This window comes from Aethalodelphis obliquidens, unplaced genomic scaffold (assembly GCF_003676395.1).
Source record: "Aethalodelphis obliquidens isolate GAN/ISIS:26980383/991018 unplaced genomic scaffold, ASM367639v1 scaffold26, whole genome shotgun sequence".
NCBI classification, from domain to species: domain Eukaryota; kingdom Metazoa; phylum Chordata; class Mammalia; order Artiodactyla; family Delphinidae; genus Aethalodelphis; species Aethalodelphis obliquidens.
In genome coordinates this window covers 5,445,073-5,469,533 of record NW_020837970.1, presented here as the reverse complement: position 1 = coordinate 5,469,533, position 24,461 = coordinate 5,445,073, and the positions used below count along the sequence as shown (strand labels likewise).

The window sequence follows — 24,461 nt, the reverse complement described above, 5'->3', positions numbered from 1 at the left end:
AGAACCTTTTGGCCCAAGTACGCATACTTATGAATATCTGGATTATGCTACCCAAGGAATACCACACTTCCCCTACAGTATAATTCCTTTTCCATTGCGTGGGATACTAGCGAAATGCAGAAATTGACCAGAACCACGAGCACGGTATATGTCTGCAAATAGTAGGATTCTGATGATGCAAGTATATGGCTATGAAATTGATCTTATGACACAGACTATGCATGTTTTCTAGCTGGTCTTGCCTTAAATGCTTTTTCTAACAGTATTTTCATGGTGCAAAAAGAAAAGAAAGCTAGTCATTCAGCACTGAATAGTTCAAAATATTGAATACCTGAACTTTCATGACAGGTGAGCTCTACCTCTGTCTATTTTCCCTGTCGTACCCTCTCCCTTTTATGAAATCAATAAGGCTTATTTTTCTTAGTCTCTTCTATTCAAACAGAACTGTATTTTTAAAAATAAATATGTTTTCTAACACTATTTTTCAATATTCATTTCCTTATCTTTTAAAAGTCTCCTCGTCTCCTCTACAGTATTTTTCACGCCTTTAATTGCTGCTATTAAATGTGATTAGTTTATATTTTAAAAATTCTTCTCTCTTTTCTCGTGTCTTCCTTCTTTATATGACTCTGTTTGACTAGGTTTATGTTTTTCTGACCTATTTACTCTGACTGTGAGTTTTCATGGCTTTTTTGGCCCTGCTTGCCTGAAGGTACCCTGCTCACTCTGAAGACAGTGCTGTGGTAGAGGCCAGTACTGAGCGTGCTGGGGTCCTCAGCCACTGGAGCTACTTGTAGCGTCCGGGGACTTTAGGTGGGAAGGAGAGAAGCTACACTTGTATTTCTTCCTTCTCTGTCACACATCTTCAACCCGGGTATCAGATAATCTTTGAGAGGAGCTGAAGTCAAGGAGGAGGGACTGATGAGGCCAGCTGAATAATTTTATTAGGGATAGAGTTTCTTTCTTCTACCTTATCCGTTCCCTACCCCAGGTCATACTCCCTCATTATTTCTTGTTTCCCTGAAGTGTTCTTCTAACATGTCAGCCCACACCAATATCTCCCTTCTCTGAAGCAAACTCCTGCAGTGCTTATCTCTACCATTCATCTTGGCACTAAATCATAGAGTGTCTTAACATTATTTAACTTTCCTGAAAGTAATCTTGTCTTTGAAGCATGATTATAAGCTCAAGGACAGCAGAGTACACATCTTCTGTAGATTTTCAGTGGTACCTATAAACAGCTCCCTGTTTAGAATAGGCCTTTAATGAACATTTTGCAGTTGTTTTCTGTGAAATCAAATTTCTGCTCAGCTATTCCTTTCCCACTTAATTTGAACTCAGGCTGTTTTTGTTCTATCAAACCTGCTTCACAGAGGAGGATTGATAGGGTTTAGCAGCTCCCTCAATTTTATGAAGTGGTTGCATTGCAACTTAGAGCCATTAACTCTTTTTTAGACTCTTCTTTAGATTATTATTTTTTAATTTACATCATTTAAAAGATTAATAGTTGCTGCCCAGGATTTCCACCTTGGGCATTAAACTATCATACTCTAAAGGATCCTTCAATCTCAATGCAACTAGCTCTTGTATGAATTAACGTGTGTGAGTAAATACATGTACTTGAATTTCAGTTTCCAGTGATTTGTTGATAGTATATTGATCTTGTATCCTGGGACTTTGCTAAATTATACTTCTAGTACTTTTCTGGTAGATTTCTTAGGAATTTCTACACAATCATGTCGTCTGAAAATAAAAACTTATTTTATTTTCAATCTTTTGGCCTCATAACATCAAATATTATTACAATATTAAATAGAAATAGTGGGAGCAGCTATCCTTGCATATATTATTTTTAATGTATTGCTTACGTAAAAGAACAATGATCTGAAAACAAATCAAGGGGCTGAAGGAAAATGCAAAGGCTGAGTTTTCTCTAGAAGCAAAATGCCAATACAAGTTCTAGGAATAGTAAACTAAACCTCCATCCAGCAACAGCAGAATACACATTCTTCTCAAGTTCAAATGAAGCCTTCAACCAAGCTAGATCACATTCTGGGCCATAAAGCACACTTTGGCGAAATTGAAAGCATAGAAATCATATAAAAAATATACTCTCAGATTACAGTGAAATTAAGCCATAAATTAATAACAGAAAGATAACCTGGAAAAATCCCAAAATATTTGGAGATTAAACAACACATTTCTAAATAACACATGGATCAAGGAATAAGTCTCAAGATAAATTAAAAATATTTTGAAGTAAATGAAAATACAACTTATCAAAATTGGTGAGATGCAATGAAAGAAGTATTTAGAGGGGAAGTTATAGCACTGAGTACATATATTAGAAAATAAATATTCTAAGCTTCTACCTTAACAAACGAGAAAAAGAAGAGCAATATAAACCTAAGTCAAGCAGAAGAAAAATAATAATAAATTATACCAGGAATCAGTGAAATTGAAAACAGGAAAACGATAGAGAAAATAAATGAAACCATAGGCTGGTTCTTTGAAAAGATCAATAAAATTGATAAACATCTAGCCTGGCTAATAAAGAGAAAAAGAGAGAAGACACAAATTACTAATATCAGAAATGAGAGAGAAGTCATCATGGACGTTAAAAGGATAACAGGAATATTATGAGCAACTCCATGCTCACAAATTTGATAACTAATGGGCAAATTTTTAAAAAGACATTCTACTAAAACTCACACAAGAAGAAACAGATAATTTGAATAGCTCCGTATTTATTAAAGAAATAGAGTTTGTTGCTAAAAAACTTTCTCACAAAGAAAACTCCAGGCCCAGATGCCTTTGCTGGTGAATTCTACCAAATGTTTAAGGAAAAAATAATGCCACTACTACATAAACTCTTCCAGAAAATTAAAGAGGAGAGAATACTTCCCAGCTTATTCTTTGAGACCAGCATTACCCTGACACCAAAACCAAAGACATTACCAATATATATTTAAAATCCCAACATCTACCAAATTGGCACCCAGTCCTGAAATAGTCATCACTTCTTGCCTGCCCCTCCATGGTTCTTTTGATTGTAAGTTATCCTGACCCAGGACTTAGAGTTTAAATGGCCTCAAACCGTACTGCATGAGTTTCTGCTTCCTGGTTCCAGGTGTTTGGACCCAAGGGCAGTCATTTAATTTACATCTGAAGACTGGCTTGAAAAGATGTACTGGAACCCAATCAACTGCCGTTCTCCTGAAGTTGACCTAAGAGACACAAAAGGAAGGAATAGTTGATGGTGAGAGCTGAGGATGGAGACTCATACTGGCTAAGCCCGGATAGACCTACACCTGTTTAAGAAATTGAATCATCCCCCATTAAACATCCATCAGTCCACATGGTTTCAGTGGTGACTTCTACCAAGCATACCAATCCCTATAATCTCTTCCAGAAAATAGAAGCAGAAGGAACACTTCCTAATTCATTTTATAAGGCCGGCATTACTCTAATACTAAAACCAGAAAGACATTACAGGAAAGGAAAGCAACAAACTGATGTCTCTCGTTAACATAAATACAAAATCCTCAAAAATATTAGCAAATAAAATCTAACAATGTTTAAAAAGTATTATATACCACAGCCAACTGGAATTCATTCCATGTGTACAAGACTGGTTCAGTAGTCAAAAATCAATTACTGTAATCTGTCACATCAACAGACTAATGAAGAAAAATCATGTGGTAATATCTATACATACAAAAATAGCATTTGACAAAATCCAACAACCATTCATGTTAAAAACTCTCAGTAAACCAGGAATAGAAGGGAACTCCTTAACTTGATGAAGAACATCTATATGAAACCTATAGCTAATATCATACTTAATGGTGAGGAGCTAGATGCTTTCCCTCTATGACTGGGAACAAGGCAAAATATTCTCTCTTCAATGTTGAGTTCCTATTCAACATTGTACCGGAAGCCCTAGCTAATACAGTTAAGATAAGAAAAAGAAATAAAAGGTATACAGATTGGGAAGGAAGAAATAAAACTGTCTTTGCTTATGACATGGTTTCTATGTAGAAAATCCCTAGAATTGACCAAAAAAAAAAAAAAAAACCCAGAAAAACAAAAATAGCCTCTGGAATTAATAAGTGATTATAACAAGGTTGCGTGACACAAAGTTAATATACAAAAGTCATTTGCTTTCCTATACACCAACAATGAATACTTGGAATTTGAAATAAGAAAAACAATGCCATTTGTATTGCCACAAAAACGAGAAATACTTAGGTACAAACCTAACAAAATATGTACAAGATCTTTATGAGGAAAAATGTAGAACTCTGATGGAATTAATTAAAGGAAATCTAGATAAATGGGGAGATATCCCATGGATAGGACAACTCAGTATTGTCAAGATGTCAGTTCTTTCCAACTTGATCTGTAGATTAAATGCAATCCCAATCACAATCCTGATAAGTTATTTTGTAGATATCAATAAACAGATTCTAAGGTTTATATGGAAAGGCAGAAGAGCCAATAATATTGAAGGAGAAGAAAAAAGTTGTAGAATCGACAGTACCCAACTTCAAGACTTACTGTGAAGCTACAGTAATCAAGACAATGTACTAGTGGTAAAAGAACAGACAAATAGGTCAATGGAATAGAATAGAGAGCCCAGAAGTAAATCCACACAAATATAGTCAATGATCTTTAACAAAGGAGTAAAGGCAGTAATTGAGAAAGGATAGTCTTTTTGACATGGTGCTAGAACTAGACATCCACATGCAAAAATGAATCGAGACACTGACCTTGCACCTTTCACAAAAATTAGCTCAAAATGGATCATAGACCTAATGTAAAATGCAAAACTATAAAAATCTTAGAAGATAGTATAGGAGAAAATATAGATGACCTTGGGTTTGGCAATGAGTTTTTAGATACAACACTAAAAGCATGATCCATGGAAGGAAAAAATGATATGTTGGACTTCCTTAAAATGAAAAACTGATCTGCAAAACGTACTGCAAAAGAGAAAAGACAAGCCACAAGCTGACAGAAAATATTTGCAAATCACATGTTAGATGAAGGACTTGTGTCCGAATTATATCAAGAACTCTAAAATTCAGCACTAAGAAAACAACTCAATTAAATAATGGGCAAAAGATCTAAGATTCCTCACCCAGGAAGATACACAGACAGCAAATAAGCATATGAAAAGATTCTTAACACCATATGTCATTGGGGAATTTCAAACTAAAATGAGGTGCCATTGAACATCTATTAAAATGGCTAAGATCCAAACAAAGCGAAACAAAACAAACCTGACAACACCAAATGCTGACAAGGATGTGAAGCAACAAGAGCTCTCGTTCATTGCTGGTAGGAATGCAAAATGGTACAGTCACTTTGGAAGACAGTTTGGCACTTTCTAAGAAAGCTAAGAATAGTCTTGCTATGTGATCCAGCACTCTCCTAGGCATTTACCCAAATGGGTTGATAATTTATGTTCACACAAAAACCTGCATGTGGCTGTTAATAGCAAATTTATTCTTAATTCCTCCAAACTGGAAGCAACCAAGATGTCCTTTAAAAAGTGAATGGATAAACATACTGTGGCACATCCATAAATGGAATATTATTCAGCATTAAGAAATAATGAGCTAGTAAGCCGTGAAAAAACATGAAGGATGCAATATTTTTTATGCATTGCATCCTTAATGCAAATTGCTAAGTGAAAGAAACCAGTCTGAAAAGGCTACCTCCTATATGATTCTAGCTATATGATGTTCTGGAAAAGGCAAAATGAAGGAGACAGTAAAAAGATCAGTGTTTGTCAAGAGTTTAGGGGGAACAGGGAGGGATAAATTGGTGGAGCACAGGATATTTAGGGCAGTGAAGAAACTATTCTGTGCTAAGTGATGGTGGATACATGACATTATGCATTTTTCAAAACCCATAGAACTGTATAACACAGTGAAGCCTGATATAATCTATGGACTTTATCAATACTGGTCCATCAGTTGTAACAAATGTACAACACTAAAGCAAGATCTTAAAAACAGAAGAAACTGAGGAGGGGAATAGCAGGTATATGGAACCTCTCTGTACTGTCTGCTCAGTTTTCTGTAAACCTAAAACTGTTTTAAAAATTAAAGTATTAAGTTTTAATACAAAAACAAAAAGACCACGCAGATTTGAAAAAGAACAAAGCAGAACTTTTAGAAATAAAAATATAAACATTGAAATTAGCAGATTAGACCCTAGTAAAGAGAGCTGAATGATAGATCTGAATAAATTATTCAACTGCAGCACAGAGGAAAAAGGAGAACAGAAACAACTTAAATGTCTTTCAGTAGAGGGCTGATTGAATACATTAAGCTACACCCATGCACACACATGCATGCGTGCACACACGCGCCTATATACATACACACAGAAATACACATTGGAGTCCAAAGAAACCATTAAAAACGTCTATAGCATATTGTTAACTTTTAAAAAAGCAAATTCTAAAGCTCATGTACAATTGATCTTGTTTCGTAAAATTGTGTGTGTGTGTATATCTGCCTAAAGACATGTCTAGAAGGATGGTCATGAATATGTGAACTTTAGTTATTTCTGGATGATGAAATTTGAGGTGATTTTTTACCTTCTCTTTGCTTTCCTGTATAGTTTGAATTGTTTAGAAGAGTATTTTTTCACACATTTACAAACACAACAAAGCTATGTTTACAGAAAATATTTTTAAAAAGAGATGGAAAATATGAATGGTTAAAGACATTGAGGATGGACTAAAAAGGTATAACACTTGGAGTTCCAGAGCAGGGAATAGAAAGAGTGATATTCAAGGAAATGATGATAGTGATTAAGAATATCCAGAAATTATAAGAGACAAAAACTCAGAGATGCTGCAAGCACAATGCTTAACTATCAAAATAAAAAAGAAATTGATACATAGACATATTGTGATGAATCTTAAAACACTGAGACAAAGACAAGATCTGAAAAGCAACCAGACAGAAGAGGCAAATCATCAACAAAGAAATGATAACCAGAGACTTACAGCAGAGATTTCTTGTAAACACCATTGCAAGATAGAAAATATTGGAATAATATACTTATTATAATAATACTTATTATATCACAATAATAAGTATTGTGAGAAAATGATTGTCTTCCTAGAATTGAGTAACCTTCTGGGAGTATCTTTTGAGTTTGAGGGTGCAATAAATATATGTTCAGAATTGAGACTTTACCCCCAACAAATATTTACTAAATGAAATTCTAAGAAATCATGAGGATAAAAATTTTTAAATCTTATTAAATATAAGAAATCCTTCTCTGTATAAAATAATAATTTTATAACATGCCCCTGGAGAAGAGTGATTAGATTTTGTGTTCCAAGGCCCTTGTAATTGTTTGGGAGGAATGTTAAGATATATATTAACTTTATACTTAATTTTCTTAGATATGCATGATAAAATATCATGGATAATCAGTGAAAGAATATGAAAGATATTCATGTTCTTGAAAGATGTACATGTTCATGTACATGAAAGATCATGTACAATTTCCAAACCAATAAAAGAGGGAAATTATAAAACAAACAACAAACATTAATCAAGTTGAAAAAAGAGGCAAGATGGGAGAAGACAGGAAGTAAAGTAAAGCAAGACAAATAAAAAGCATTAAGTCCAAATATCACACGGTACATTATTTAACACAAAATATGATCACAATAAATACAAATGTATTAAACTTGCCAGTTAAAAGACAGAGATTTTCATATTGAATAAAATAAAACATAGCCATACATCATTTAAAGGGACACATGAAAATAATAAAGATGTAATTGAGAGATAGTAATATGATGGGAAAAGATCTATCAGGAAAATACTAAAGAAAAGCTTACGTGGCTTTACTAATATTAAACAAAATAGTCTTTAAGACACAAAGCTTCATTAGTAATAAAGAGAGTCACTTCATATTGATAAATGGTTTTGTTTTATCAGAGAATCTTAATAGTTCCACTTAAATTCACTAATAAAATAACCTAAAATTTATAAGTATAAAAATGATAGAGCTAAGGGATCTATTGACAAATCTACCACCAAAGTGGGAGATTTCAACACAGCTTTCTAATTATCAGTAGGACAAGCAGATGAAATGTTAAGAAAGATCAATTTCTCCCATTACTGGTGATGTTAACTTTGATCACTTGATTAAGGTGCTGCCTGCCAAGTTTCTCCAATGGTAAGTTACTATTTTCTACTTTGTCATTAATAAGCATCTTGAGGGGAGATACTTTGAGACTACAAAAACATCCAATTTTTCATTATACTTTTACCCACTAATTTTACCATCCATTGATGATATTTGCCTGAAGCAATTACAATTGTGGGGTTTGACACATTGGTGGTAATCTAATTCCATCATTCTTTGACAGCTGTTAGTTTGAATTCTACTGTTAAGAACAGCTTTTCCTTATCCCCCATTTATTTATTCATAAAAAAATTTATATCATTTTGGACTCTTGGATGCCTTTTTTATTCTTTGGGTAATAATCCATTACTATCACTATTTGTTTTGTTGCTTAAATTGTCCCAGTATTGGCCATTGGGAGCCCCTTCATGTTGGCTCCTGTGTCCTTTTGATATGTCCCATCAGTTTCTGAGCATGTACTTAATTTCTGGCACCATAGTATTCCAGGATCATCTTGTCCTTTCCCTCTAGAGCCCTGAGATATATTGTTTTTTAAGGAGCCCTGGTCAGAGAAGAACACTTTAGACAGCATTCAAAACTTTTGAAATTGCTCAGAGAAGATGAAAACCTTCAAGTATTTTGGAGGAATTTGCTTTCCTTTGTTTTTTAAGTGTCATAAGGCTAGGTCTATAAGAAATAATAGTATAGTAAAACTATCAAATATTTTAATGTTTGGCATACCAGGAAAAATAGTCATCACATTTACCATCTGGGTCCAATGGAGGCTATAAAGTTTTAAAATTAAGTTATTTTATGAAAAATTTAGAAAAGTGAAAGTAAAGAGACAGTGAAAACAACAGAACAAGAATTTAAACATAACAAAACCAATTTTCTTCCATATTTTCCTGGTATTGGAGGTATATGTACATGAAGTGAGCAATGGCCTTTGAATACAACTAACTACTCATTAGCCATCATGTTTGAAACTGGAAATATTTATGCCATAAATACTGATTGCAGATTTTAAACACATCTCTTATAGGTTATATCTTACTGTTACTTCTGGTTCTTCTTGCATTTGCATTATCATAATGTAATACTGTTGAAAAGTTTGAAGGCTCATAATTTTGTAGAAGAGAGCATGGCCATTTTTGCTCCATAATTACAAAAGCATTTTCAGTTTTAGTTTTATAAATGTAAATTAGATTGATCAATCCAATGAACTTTATTTCTACATAATATCTGTACTCCAGTCACCTTGGTGTATACACCTACCTTCAGCATTTGTCCATTTTTGAATCACATCAAGTAAATTTTTACCCACAAATATCATGAAAGATAAAAGAATTCTTACATGTTCTCTTATCAAAACAGGATGGTTTTAAATTATTAAGTCCTTCCTATTAATGACTAGTTGGATTAGACTGTCATATTTCCTTTTTGTGTTGATAAGTATCTTGTTTGCTCTCTGATTATTAATTTGGAGAAAATGCATTTATTTATCCTAAAGACTCATAGTCCAAGATTTTGCTTATACAGTCAATTTCACCCTCATCAGCAGTCTCTAGTGTTTCTGTCTCTTTGCCTTCAGCTTCTGACTCATCTAACGGTTATGAAATGTCTTTTTCTATTAGTTCTCTTCTCTTTCTCATTATGGACAGAAATGAAAAATTCTGAATTCTTAACTGTGTTCAGTGAAAGGTAAAAAGAATATGACAAAGATGGTGTCTCCACACTTCTTTATTTATACCCTTTTGAGACATAATGCATTACTTTGGATAGTACAATAATAAAACCAAAGGATGATGAAATAGTGGGGATGTGTTTATTCATTTCTAGACAGTTCCATAATGTTTTTGTTTCCTTATTATTTTAGGGTTTTTTTAAGCATAGTTGGAAATAATTGATGAGTGATGAAATAATTCCGAGAATGATGAAATTAGCAATATGTTTCAAGACACAGGAAAAGCTCACTAAGATCCCATAAGGTATTTTAGATTGATAAAATGATCAGTGTACTTAAATGATAACAGTAAGAGAATGAATTTTATTCTATGAAATAATAAGTAATTTTTCTCTTTGATGTTTGGAAGACCTCTAAGAAACAATAAAAGTCATGAAATATCAATCCTTACATACATTTAGAACTGTTCAACAAAGAAGCTTAAAACTATAATTGGATCTGATGATGTTCCAAGGGTTAAGAAGTTTCAGTCAAATAGTGAATAAAAGGAATAAGGAATATTGGCAAGACCCATTCTCCTTTAAACCTGATAATCTCTAGAAGTGAATCTTTAATGAAACTAACCTCTTAATTTTTTTCTTTTGCTACCTTTGAGATCATATTGTATTTCAAAGGAGTGTGCAGATTTGATGAGCTGTGAAATGATAGGAAATTTGTTAAATGGAGTGAAAAGAGAACTAGATCAGGAGTCCAAGAACTATAGATCTAATTTAGGCTTGGACATAACTAGTTGTGTTTCTTTGGGCTGAGCAGTCCTGGAAACCACGGTGTAGTGGAAAGAGCAGCAGACTTTGAATCAGAGCCACGATGAGAACCTGCTTCTTCGGACTTTTAACCTCTCAATTTTTTCATCTTCAGTTGAGATAATAAAATCCTGCCATTAGGGTTGTTGTGAGTATTTAATGAACTACTAGAGACTGTTGACCCTTGAAGGCTGGAACTCTTAATCATCTTTGCCTCTCCTGTGTCTAGAAATATCTATGCATTTATTGAATACATTATACAAATGAATACAGTATGTTAAGCATGTTTAGACATTCATAGTAAAAACTTTAAAAAATTGTTACTCAATTACAAGGTCACTGTGTTTGTGCTCAATACATTTGTATTAAGTGCTTTTACAGGTTTAAGGTCTTCCCCCCCCCACCCCGCCTTTATCTTAAAAAGCCTTCAGGAAAAGAAGACTCCTTCAACACAGACTCATTGTTTTATCAAATCAAGGAATAAGCAAAGCTTTGGCATAATCTAGAACTTAATTTTTAAAATTGTAGATCTACACTCAGCCTCGTCTGTGATTATTAAAATGCCAGGCAGTAGCAAATCAGTTTATCATTGTGTTTGTTCTAAACTGACTGACTACTGAATGGTTCATAGGTTCAGAAATTTTCACTGTTGTGCCATAATTTTTTTATTTTATTATTATTATTTTTTTTGCAGTAGGCGGGCCTCTCACTGTTGTGGCTTCTCCCGTTGCGGAGCACAGGCTCCGGACGCGCAGGCTCAGTGGCCATGGCTCCCGGGCCCAGCCGCTCCGCAGCATGTGGGATCTTCCCGGACCGGGGCACGAACCCGTGTCCCCTGCATTGGCAGGCGGACTCTCAACCACTGCGCCACCAGGGAAGCCCCATAAATTTTATAGAGTAAAATATCTTTGTGTATTCTTTGGGCTTTCATAGTCCAAAAATATTAGTTTGGATTTCTCTCTTAATATCAATAAAATTTTTTTAATGTTTTTGCCTATATTTTCCCTCCTTTGTTAATGCATATCTTACAAATCTTCTGAGAAATTGACTTGAATAATTTCTTAAACCATTTCTTTGCCATTTTAATATAATCTTTATTTTCTATATAAAGAAACCAAGGCTCTTAAGAAATCCTAGAGAGACCCATTTGAAAGTTATAGGCCTTTTACCTTTGCTGAGCCACATAGCCTACCCAGCAAAAGGAAAGAAATCTAACTTGGATTTACACATGTAAGTTGTTTAACTCACCAGTTGGTTTGGTCAAAGTCATTGCTCAGTTCAGGATCTGACTATAAATTAGGCAAATGCTTATTCCAGCACCCTTCAGATTTCCCTGTGAAGTCACTCATTTCTCTGACAGAGAAACTAGTAGCTAAGGCCAGATGACTGTCAGTTTGATCCACGATCTACCCTTTTGGGATATTGGCCAGAGCTTGGATTATAATAAATACTTTCTCAATCTCAGTGTGTGGTTTGTAGGTATGTGAGACGGTCTATCCTTCCTTCCTTGTTTGACTCTCTGAGTAGTTGACAGGTTCACTAAAGGTAAGAATTATATTTAATCTTTGGCTGATGTTGAGTTAAAAATATCACAAAGGAAATTTCTGAATTGGGGGTGAGGCTGGACTGCATAATGGTCTAGGGTTTCTTGTAACACTTCAAATTCTATACTTTAATTATATAGCAGCAAGCATACAGAGCCAGTATTACTACTATGGTACTTCCATATAATACGGCACCATTGACTGACTTCCTGTCACCTGTCTCATGGATCCCATTCTGTTGTCTACTCCCTTAGATTTTTATTAACAACGAGTGGCAGAACTCGGAGAGTGGGAGAGTGTTCCCTGTCTATAATCCAGCCACAGGAGAACAGGTGTGTGAAGTTCAAGAAGCAGACAAGGTATGTTTGTCTTAGAAAAAAATTTCGTATGAAATAACTACCTTCAGACAACAAAGCAATAAACTTATGCTCTCCAGACATCACCACTGACGTTCATTCATCACCTTTTTTGTGAAAGCAGATGGTTCTTCCTTTATTTGTAGCGATCCCTCTCTTCACTTGTGCCTCTTCCTCTCTAACAGGCAGATATAGACAAAGCAGTGCAGGCAGCCCGCCTGGCTTTCTCTCTTGGCTCAGTGTGGAGAAGGATGGATGCTTCAGAAAGAGGACGTCTGTTGGATAAGCTTGCAGACTTGGTGGAACGAGACAGGGCAGTCCTTGCAGTAAGTGACCTAAGAAAGCATCACGTCTTTACCCCAAATTTACCATTCCATTGAAATTTAGATTCCTCAGTCTTTCTGAAAGTATGATGTGAAGCAGACCTGGGGAACAAGCTAAGGAGTACGTAATACACATGAAAAATGGGAGAGGTTTGGCTTTTGGGATCAGATGGGGAAGTGGAGGACCAGCTGAGTGTCTCTTCTTATTGAATTTTGAAGAACAAAACCATAGCTTCCCAATGACTGGTAAGGACCTTCCTGCTTTCCTCGTCCCCCTTCCTCCCACCCTCAACAAAAAGAACAAAAACAGTCAAGCAACAGGAGAGTCACCATGCTCCTTGCAGGAAACCAATACCAAATTACTGTTGGCAGTCAAAAGAGTTTTACCTCTCCAGAGTTAGCCGCTCTTGGCTAAAGAGAATCCTTGAGAAGCAGAGAGCATGATATGGACCTCTCATATCCTCCTGCTCCCTTTGTTCTTTTAGAACTAATAGGAGAGACAGAAGGAGACAGCAACTTTCTTTCACTAAAACAATCATTTTCTCACATAAGGAATGTCCCCTCTCCTAGTGGTTTATTGTTGTTGCTATTTTAAAAATAAAAGTCAGTTTCTTAGAGAATACCAACTTTTTTGGAAATTGGAACCATTTAGGAATGCCTGTGCAGTATACCTGTCTTGCAGGGATCTCCACCTGCATGACCCATAGTTGATCATTTAATATTTAGGGCATCCTCGTTGAGTCAGGGCATTAAAGCCATGAATACTATATTCTACCCTCTGCTTGGGAAATCAGATCACTATTGGGTTCGCTTTGGGAGAGGGAAGCATTAGTACTCTTCCTCAGTGTCGTTTCTACCATGGCTCTCCTTCCTACCATCCCTTTCATGCGTCTGTTCATAGTGTGGAAACAAAAATGAATCCTTTATGGAGATGGTTTAGAACTCTTGCTATATATAACATTTATTTATCTATAAAAATATTTTCTAGTTTGGTACTTCAAGGAATACTGTTTCCAATGAGGTGTTTATATATATTGGGAAAAGGTGTTCCATGGAAATTCATAAGACACTTAGCATATTAAAGATTCTGACAAGCCCTACTCAGTGTTTCTCACACCTGTCGGAGCCTCAACACTATTTTTCTGGCTAACCTGTCAATATCGTACAAAACAGAATTCTTTGGAGTACCTTGGGGGAATGCTGGTCTATATGCTGCCTCTTTGCTGGATTATGATTTCTTTGAGAGTGAAAATTATACTTTACTCCATTTTTTGTAATCCTAGCATAGTTTGTGACACATAAACGGTGAATGGGGGCACATTGGTGGTCTGTAAGTATCTGTTTAATTGAGTTAAATCCATACAATATTTATAACATTAGATTAGCAGTACTTACTAGATGATGATATAGTTAATTTCTGCTGTTATATTTTCATGTCATAAAATTCATATGCCATCCTGTTTCTGACATATGTCTCACTGTGGTCAAGTCCTTTTTCCCATCACACTTAAATGTGATTTCTACTTTTAAACACTCCCAAGCCATGAGGGGAGTGACTTTTGTTAAGAGGTAGCCTCTCGAATATAGGGGGAGCTCCTGACCGGAATACTGAAGTTAATACTGCACCCAGGTATACACAATTGAAAATAAACTTAGGGCTGGCAACTCTCAGGTAAGTTTAGCTGGTGTCAACAGCTCATAGGGATGGACCATTTAGGTGGCCCAATTCTGGTTATTGACTCTACTTCAGTCTATGCTGTCAGGACCTTGGCTCTCTGCCTGCTGTGTGGAGAATGTAATGCTCATCTCACAGACGTATAAATATTCTAACAAGAACTGGGAATAACTTGATTTCCTTTAATAAAGGTGAGCCAATATACACTGAATAGGTCACATGATATTTTAAAATGAGTTCCATCTTATACACATGGTAAGTGGAAAAATTGCACTGTAAATAATATTTTCATGTCATTCAATGGAAAATATTTCAATTTTAGTTTTGTCAGCACTCAAATAATTTTTGTACCAGTATGTGTTGTAAAATGTCCTTGAAGAGAAGGACATGAGATTACAAACATGTTTTTTTTATTTTATTTGTTAAATATGTAACACCTTTACTATTTCTTAGGTCGAAATACTCTTCTCATTTCATTGTGTTCATTTGTAATTCTTTATGTTACAGATTTACCCTATTTAGGAATGTGTCATTAAAATAATAACATTTATCATCTAAAACTGCTTAATAACTCTATTTTTATTAAATGGACCAGATACTTCTGTCTTAATAGATAATGGTTATTAATGTAAATATTTATGAAAAAACAGCCCTCAAGTTGTTATAGTATGAGTTTCCCTAGAGGAGATCTTGTTTACTTGGTGGTAATAAATAAACTCGCTGTACACCATGGCTATTCCATTTCTCAGCAGGGGTCTTGGCAGTGTGGAGAACGTTTTATAGTCTCATCAACTGCATAAAAGCCCATGTCCCTGCCCCTCATTTTGGATTCAGAATACTGGTGTAGACTCCGAAAAATCCCCACGCAGCTCTGATCATTAATACAACAGAAGCTGGTTTGACAAGCAGAACACTTCTTTATCACCAGTTGTGTTTATATATTGGGATAGTGGTTACTGGAAACACACAGGCACAAGAACACACACATATAAGTTCATTGTGGTTTTTACTGGAAACTAAACTAAACAGATGGTCCTAAAAATCTTTTCATTTGGGAAATCAGAGTTGACCAGGTATGCATCATTGTTCAGATTCATTTGTATTCTCTCTATTCCTGTTTTCTTCTGCTGTAGAAGTTACTTAGTGTATCATTGGAAAGTTCTCTCCATTTCTTTTCCTACAGACCATGGAATCCCTAAATGGTGGCAAACCGTTCATGCAAGCTTTTTACGTCGATTTGCAAGGAGTCATCAAAACCCTTCGGTATTACGCAGGCTGGGCTGATAAAATTCACGGGATGACCATTCCTGTAGGTATGTGTAATCTGAGTATGTTGAAAAGGGAAACATGAGGCTTCACCAGAAACACACTTTCACTACCAAACACAAACAGCAGTCACATGGAGTACAGATCTGAGCACACTTTTACAGCAGCTTGAACCGAACAAAGAACTAAACAGATTATGTCACTAATTCTGACAGTGTCCTTATTTCAGTATGCAGACAGTCCACACACAGGTGTGGGGGCAAGCCACATCGGTACGTCTCTCAGCTAAGGAACAGGCCTGTGTTTTTCAGCTGCAAAGTGCTTAGCACTGTGGTAGGTTAGGTGCTGGGAGTGTGGAGAGGCGCTAGGTGTGGGGAAGCCAGGGAGGATTCTGAGAAGATTAAGACTTGGCCCTTGCTCTCCTGAAACTAAGATCTTGTTTGGAAGGAAATCCTCTAAAATGTTAACAGTTGTTTTTTCTTAGTGGTGAGATTATGGATTATTTATTATTTCTTTTTCATATTTTTCTATATTTTCTGTATTTCCTATAAGTTACTTTCACAGCCTGTAAAAACAACCACCATCCTGACACTTTGTTTTAAGATCCAGGTTTGGAGACAAAACCAGTAACACAAAACAAAGATCTCTACAGGAGAGTTACAGTTAGGTGCTAAGTCATGTGGCTTGGCCTGTCAGTGCTGTAGCCCTTTAAAGGAGAGGGAAAGTATCCAAACTACGTTGGGGGAAAGGTCTCGGTCTGAGCATGAATACGAGCTGTAGCTAAGGTCAAATGAAATGCTTTCACAGCAGCCCCAAGGGGAAGGCACTGTTATTATTAACATCTTCATTGACAGAGGAGAAAACTGAGGCCTAGAAAGGTGAGTTTTCCTGATTCACCCAGCAAATAAATTGTAGAGCTGAAACTTTGACGTTAGAGCCTGGTGAATCACTTCACTAGAAGATCCATTTTAGATACTGGGTAGAAGAGATATCACGACAGGAAAGGGACCAACTGGAAGAGATAGGATGATATTGGCAGTGGTGAATACATATAAAGAAAGAAAATACATGTCTTTGAGAGGCTTCTGGATGCTGCTGAGTCACGTGCCAGGTACTCTACCCGTGTTCTCTGGAAAACAGCCTGCTTTCCATGTACACACTAGGAAGAGTGGAAAGTGATGCTGGGGGCTCTGGAGTGCCCAGTTCAGGCCTTCCTAGGCTCAGGAGGATTGGTTTACCAGACAAGGGGATGATTGGCTGATACTGTAGCTGGCTTAGAGCAGTGCTTCTCAAACTTGAATGTGCATATGTGTCACCTGGAATCTTCTTCAAGTGCAGGTCTAGGACAGGGCCTGAGATTCTGTATTCCTAACAAGCTGCCAGGTGATGCCTGTGCTGCCGGGTTCTCTGCCTTGCGTAGTGAGGAGACAATACAGAGACCAGCACCAACCATGTGGCCATTGCGATGCCTCATTTAGCAAGAAGAGAAGAAGTCACAGTGAGACGGGAGAAGGGACAGAGATGAGGCTTCAAAGGACTATTTTAAAATTACCTCCGTGAATGATGGTGACACGTGGAATGTTAGTCTTTAGAAAATGTGTTTCTGGCTATAGGGACTCTTCCCTGCCGTCCAGAAGTTTCCCACGTTCAGCAGACTCAGAAGGATGGAGAAGACTGTTCTTAAGGAACGTCAGAATCTTACTTCACTCCTGCCTCTGGGATATTGCAGACCACTGTTCTCTGGCCTCATTTGTAGGAATGAGGAATGGCCTAAGTGAGGCAGAGTCATTGCCTGGCATAAGCATACCTGTGGGAGGGCCTGGGAACGAAAACCGTTGTCAAGAGCAGGACATGCACCAGCCTTTTCAGGTTGACCTCTTCTGTTTCAGTGCAGAAAGGAAATTATCAGGATCAAAGGTCCTGGTTGTTTTGCACCCCACCCCACCTGCCATTTCACTAAGACAACAAATATGTTTCAGGTATTTAAACATCTTTTCAAATGATTTAGAGATATCTTAGAAATAAGGCGAAGCAGAAGGCTGTACACATTTGACCTGGTATTTCACCTAACGGTATCTTGGTTTTCTTTTGCCTCCTTAGGAGAGAAGACCTTGATTGATTAGATAAAGATTTATTGGAGTTCCTGATAATGTTTGATACTTCACTGTAACTTTATCTGGCAGAGGTGGTTGGTCTATAAGTCTCACTGTTTTCATCTGATGCTCTTTGGGGATTCTGAGTTAGAAATACAGGGCTTAGAAAAGTCTTTCACAATAGTCTCTCCCACCTTTGCTCATAAACTGGTGTCCAGCCTGTGAAGGAAAAAAAGTGAGGAATTCCCTTAAATGGCAAGTAATTTTTGTTTCCCCAGTTTTTCCTAAAGTGCATTTAGAGGGATACCAGGATGAGGGACTCTCCAGAGATTCAGGTCATTAAGCAGAGCTCCTAGAAAGCTGAGGGTCTGGGATGTAAGACCTTTTTGCTGTGGTGTCTCAAGCAGTTGAAAGGAAGGAAAGCTGAGGGTCTGGGATGTAAGAGCTCCTAGAAAGGAGCTCCTAGAAAGCTCCTAGAAAGCTCCTAGAAAGCTGAGGGTCTGGGATGTAGAAAGCTGCTCCTAGAGCTCCTAGAAAGCTGAGGGTCTGGGATGTAAGAGCTCCTAGAAAGAGCTCCTAGAAAGCTGAGGGTCTGGGATGTAAGACCTTTTTGCTGTGGTGTCTCAAGCAGTTGAAAGGAAGGATGACAGCAAACGTGAACTTGGCCACTTTCCCTTCTGTTGCAGTTTTAGATACATTTGGACATGCCTGTAGGCTCCTGAGAATTCATCTCACAACCCCTTTGGCTAGTTCAGTGCTTAGGAAATCTAGTTGGCTAAGCCAGAGGGGTGATAGTGAGGATCAGGGAAAGGGAGCGTCATTATTATTTACTTACTTATCCTCAAATTTGTTCAATCAATCCCTTTGTGCTTTATTTGTCATTTGTAACTTTATAATTTAACATCAGCTTGATTTTTGTCTCTGTGTTCTTGGCTTTTTTCAATGAAATCTGGAATATAGGAAAGCCGTTAGCCTTTAACCATGAGGTCTTTATTGTGTTACATACATTTCCCTGTGAAGCACCCTAATTTTGTTTGAAATTATAATATAAAGGGATAATGTACTTTATGTTTGCAAAGCACTTGAGCATGTAAAAGTTTCCTTCACATACAGGATCTATGTGATTCTGTGTATGATCCTGTGAAACGGGTCAGATTTTAAAAGGTATTGTACCCATTTTGCAGGTGAGAAAATGAGACAGCGAGGGTTTAGTGTCTTGAACAAGGTCACACGTGAGTAAGTGGCAGGCCTGAGATTTAAACCCAAGTCTCTTTCTGCCTAAGCCATTGTAGACCCTCTTGTGGAGACCTGTACAACAGGGCGGGAAAAGGAAGAGGCCAGTCACCCTCTTCCGATTTTTAGATTAACATCCAGTTGATTCTCATTATTCATGGTAGTTATGTTCTATAAAGTTGGTGTGGACACTGGGTTAGTAAATACTGAACCATTGCTCCTAGGAGAAATACAAGGACGGAAAGCACAGTTCTGCCTCGTCACCCATAAAAATAAACCTGAAAGGTTTTTTTTAATATAAGGCTGCTTTGTTACATTGAATCGTACTCCATAGTTCATCCAGCTTAGTATCCCTGACAATAAAGGGTAAGAACCAGAAAGAGTGGGAAGAATTATGCTATTGTCTCTTGGACCCCTTCCCATTTAGGAAGCCTGGGCGTTCTGCCTTGTAATGGGAAGAGCTCTTCCTTCACCTGCTCTACCAGGCTTCAACCTCGGTCTCTCAGGCATCCCCTCATTCCTTCATACATTCATTCATTCAGCAGATTATTTGTTTTTTGAGCACCTGTGTTAAGCACTGGAGTTGCAAAGGTGAACAAGTAAGATGTCCATAGTATAGTAAAGAAAACAAACAGGTAGACAGCCAAGTGCAATACAGAGTGGCTTATTCACATATGGAAGTACAAAGTACAATGGTACTCCATAGAAAAGGCATCTCACCCAGTATTAAGGCTACCTGGAGAAGGAAGTGGGATGTACAAGGTGACGCCTGTACAAGGGCAGGTAAGTGAAGATGGAGATAGGGCCATCACCAACAATGATAATAACCTGTGCGACGTATGGAGAGAGGAGAGTACAGTGTGCTAGTGGATCTGAAAGTATAGCCAGATTTACAAGACAGAGAGGCTCTGGGCCTGGGGAAACCGTGCTGCAAGTTTTATTCCACAGTAATGGTGAGTCACTGAATTATTTTAAGTAAATGAATGCATTGATCAGAATTGTGTTTTAGAAAGAGATTTTGATTACATAATGGATAATCAGTTGGAGAGAGCAAGTATGTACTTTTTCCCCTCCCCCTGAAGGGTAGCCTCCCTCTAGAATATTTGGGAGGAGGAGAAAAGGGTTATGGCCTGACCACTTTTGAGCCATCCACTGGACAGCTGTTTCTCCCTCTGAATTGAAAGATCCTCCCATCCCTTTCTGTCACATCCCCCTCAAGGCCCACAGTTGGATGTTATCACAGAATCATGCAGTATTAGTTTGATTCACAAGGGTCTTGACGTTCTTCCCTTTACAACATTGTCTATTATTTCCTGCCATGGTACTCGATGGAGCCATTCTTTCTGACCATAAATCCTGTGCTTTGACCCTTCTGTAATAACATCTGCTAATTATGATGATAAATAATTATTATTATGATTTATTGTACACCTTCTTTGTGCCCATTACAATATCTCTAATCTCATAGAAGCCCTCCAGGGGAAGTAGTTTTATCCCCATTTTGATTATTTTTAACCTCTCATGGCCACAAACTCCTTGTGATGGGGGAAGGAACAAAGATTGTTTTTAGTTCACTGAAGGAAAAATAGAGGATAATTGATTTACATTACTTAGATTTTTCTCTTTAACAGTATTGATTTTATTTATTTTGTGATACGTAAGCAGAGAAAATGTGGTCCAGCTTTAAGCTGAATTCTGACATAAAAATGACCTTATGATACATTAGCATATAGAAAAGTTTAAAAAGCTACTCAGGCCATCTGTAATTATTTATCTACTTCACCTCCTTTCAGTTTCACCTGTTGAACTAAATAGGCTAAAAATGTGCAGAAATTGACTCATATCCTAAGGTTTTGCCTTTAACAGCTCGATCTAATTTAGCGTTGTCAGCAGATAACCCACATGGTGAGATCTTACTGTTCACTCAGAATGAGAATGAGGAGCTATTTGCTGTGCCCACCTAAGAACCCAGAGTAGGTAGTTACCTGAATTGGTGGTGACAGGAGATCGCAAAGTCTGCTTCACATGTAACCTCTTTGAGAGGTTAAGGCTGAAGAAGAACTCAGGGATCACTAAGGCCAGTCTCCTCATTTTTCAGACAGAGAAACTGAGGTCCGGAGAAGTAAAGTAACTTTCCAAGATGATGTAATGGAGTAGTAGTAGAGCTAAGATATCTTCATAACTGACTCAGGAGCATGTAGTTTAACTTCTGAGATGCTACCAGCAGCCTCTTGGGAGAAATAGTGTTAGCACCACTGTATGCTAATGTCATCTCCAGTGTCTGTATAAGCATTTATAGAGTTTATCCTTATAGCTGTAAAATGTTCAGTGAGGTCTGTTCAGTCTCAGAATACATAGGAATCTGCTAGAGGACAAAATGAACTAGTTCAATGTAGTTGGTCTAATTGTTTAATACTGGGGTCACCAAAAGGGTTGCTAGCTCCTTGAAAGGTAATTCTGTATACAAATTAGAGATTTGAAGATGGCCATCCGTTCATTGAATTCTGTAACAGATTTTGATGCTGTTAAGTAAACTCATTTTTAGTGTTACCCGATATATAAGATTTGTAGCAATTCTTGAAATACTCTTCATATTGTAGTTGGGAGCCATTTCTTTGTTTTTTTTTAACATCTTTATTGGAGTATAATTGCTTTACAATAGTGTGTTACTTTCTGCTGTATAACAAAGTGAATCAGCTATACATATACATATATCCCCATGTCCCCTCCCTCTTGCGTCTCCCTCCTACCCTCCCTATCCACCCCTCTAGGTGGACACAAAGCACCGGGCTGATCTCCCTGTGCCATGCGGGTGCTTCCCACTAGCTATCTATTTTACATTTGGTAGTGTATATATGTCCATGCCACACCCTCACTTCATCCCAGCTTACTTTTCCCCCTCCCTGTGTCCTCAAGTCCATTCTCTACATCTGCGTCTTTATTCCTGTCCTGCCCCCAGGTTCTTCAGAACCATTTTTTTTTTTTAGATTCCATATATATATGTTAGCATACGGTTACTTCACTCTGTATGACAGACTCTATCCATCCACCTCACTACAAATAACTCAATTTCGTTTCTTTTTATAGCTGAGTAATATTCCATTGTATATATGTGCCACATCTTCTTTATCCATTCGTCTGTCGATGGACACTTAGGTTGCTTCCATGTCCTGGCTATTGTAAATAGAGCTGCAATGAACATTGTGGTATATGACTCTTTTTGAATTATGATTTTCTCAGGGTATATGCCCAGTAGTGGGATGGCTGGGTCATATGGTAGTTCTATTTTTAGTTTTTTTAAGGAACCTCCATACTGTTCTCCATAGTGACTGTATCAATTTACCTTCCCACCAACAGTGCAAGAGTGTTCCCTTTTCTCCACACCTTCTCCAGCATTTATTGTTTGTAGACTTTGTTTGTTTGTTTGTTTGTTTTTTGTAGTATGTGGGCCTCTCACTGTTGTGGCCTCTCCTGTTGTGGAGCACAGGCTCCGGACACGCAGGCTCGGCGGCCATGGCTCACAGGCCCAGCCGCTCCACAGCACGTGGGATCCTCCCGGACCGGGGCATGAACCTGTGTCCCCTGCATCTGCAGGCGGACTCAACCACCGTGCCATCAGGGAAGCCCCTATTGGTTTTTTATGGGGTTTTTTTTGGGTTTTTTTGTTTGTTTGCTTTGTGTAGACTTTTTGATGATGGCCATTCTGACCGGTGTGAAGTGATACCTCATTGTAGTTTTGATTTGCGTTTCTCTAATGATTAGTGATGTTGAGCATCCTTTCATGTGTTTGTTGGCAATCTGTATATCTTCTTTGGAGAAATGTCTGTTTAGGTCTTCCGCCCATTTTTGGATTGGGTTGTTTGTTTTTTTGATACTGAGCAGCATGAGCCACTTGTATATTTTGGAGGTGAATCCTTTGTCAGTTGCTTCATTTGCAAATATTTTCTGCCATTCTGAGGCCTGTCTTTTCGTCTTGATTATGGTTTCCTTTCCTGTGCAAAAGCTTTTAAGTTTCATTAGGTCCCATTTGTTTATTTTTGTTTTTATTTCCATTTCTCTAGGAGGTGGGTCAAAAAGGATCTTGCTGTGATTTATGTCATAGAGTGTTTTTCCTATGTTTTCCTCTAAGAGTTTTATAGTGTGTGGCCTTACATTTAGGTCTTCAATCCATTTTGAGTTTATTTTTGTGTATGGTGTTAGGGAGTGTTCTAACTTCATTCTTTTACATGTAGCTGTCCAGTTTTCCCAGCACCACTTATTGAAAAGGCTGTCTTTTCTCCATTGTATATTATTGCCTCCTTAATCAAAGATAAGGTGACTATAAGTGCGTGGACTTATCTCTGCACTTTCTATCCTGTTCGATTGATCTAGATTTCTTTTTTTGTGCCAGTACCATACTCTCTTGATTACTGTAGATTTGTAGTATAGTCTGAAGTCAGGGAGCCTGATTCATCCAGCTCCGTTTTTCTTTCTCAAGATTGCTTTGGCTATTTGGGGTCTTCTGTATTTCCATACAAATTGTGAAATTTTTAGTTCTAGTGCTGTGGAAAATGCCATTGGTAGTTTGACAGGGATTGCATTGAATCTGTAGATTGCTTTGGGTAGTATAGTCATTTTCACAGTGTTGATTCTTCCAATCCAAGAACATGGTATATCTCTCCATCTGTTTGTATCATCTTTTAATTTCCTTCATCAGTGTCTTATAGTTTTCTGCATACAGGTCTTTTCTCTCCTTAGGTAGGTTTATTCCTAGGTATTTTATTCTTTTTGTTGCAATGGTAAATAGGAGTGTTTCCTTAATTTCTCTTTCAGATTTTCCATCATTAGGCCCACAAATGGCCCTAAGTGTGTTCACTTTAGCTGGCCAGAGTTTTACTATATAGATCATAATACATTATCCTTAATGGAAGAACTATTTGGTAGCATTTAATAGTTAATGTTTACCTTTATCTTGGAGCCATTCATTTAAAAAATGAAAGATTTCACATTTAGATGGCCCAAACAAAGTCCTGAGAGCTTGCATCAGAAATCAAATGGCAATTCAATGTAAGTGAACCCTAAACTTTGATGAGAACTTTGGCAAAATTTCATCAGTTCTATGAAAATACTTCTGCATTGCTGAGTAAATGATATGAGGAAGTAAAATGGGAAGAGGACTAAGTAAATAGCTCCAAAAAGGGAAAACTTTTTAAAATAGAAAAAAAAAAAGGTCCCTGTCTTTAATTTTTTTCCCCATTAAAACCACCCCCTTTCCTTGGCCTAGCTGGAATGCACAGTAACATTGTGTATAGGAATGCAAGAGATTTCTGTGCATTAAT

General features: G+C 37.2%; 1 protein-coding gene across 1 annotated transcript in view; it reads left to right on the top strand.

Moving 5' to 3' along the window:
* The window catches only part of ALDH1A2 (aldehyde dehydrogenase 1 family member A2), a 333,819-nt gene that overhangs the window by 261,284 nt on the left and 48,074 nt on the right, over nucleotides 1–24,461 (top strand). The window contains exons 6-8 of the mRNA XM_027123141.1: nucleotides 12,452–12,556; nucleotides 12,739–12,879; nucleotides 15,735–15,864. Coding sequence (XP_026978942.1) covers nucleotides 12,452–12,556; nucleotides 12,739–12,879; nucleotides 15,735–15,864 — 376 coding nt within the window. The remainder of the gene's footprint in view (nucleotides 1–12,451; nucleotides 12,557–12,738; nucleotides 12,880–15,734; nucleotides 15,865–24,461) is intronic.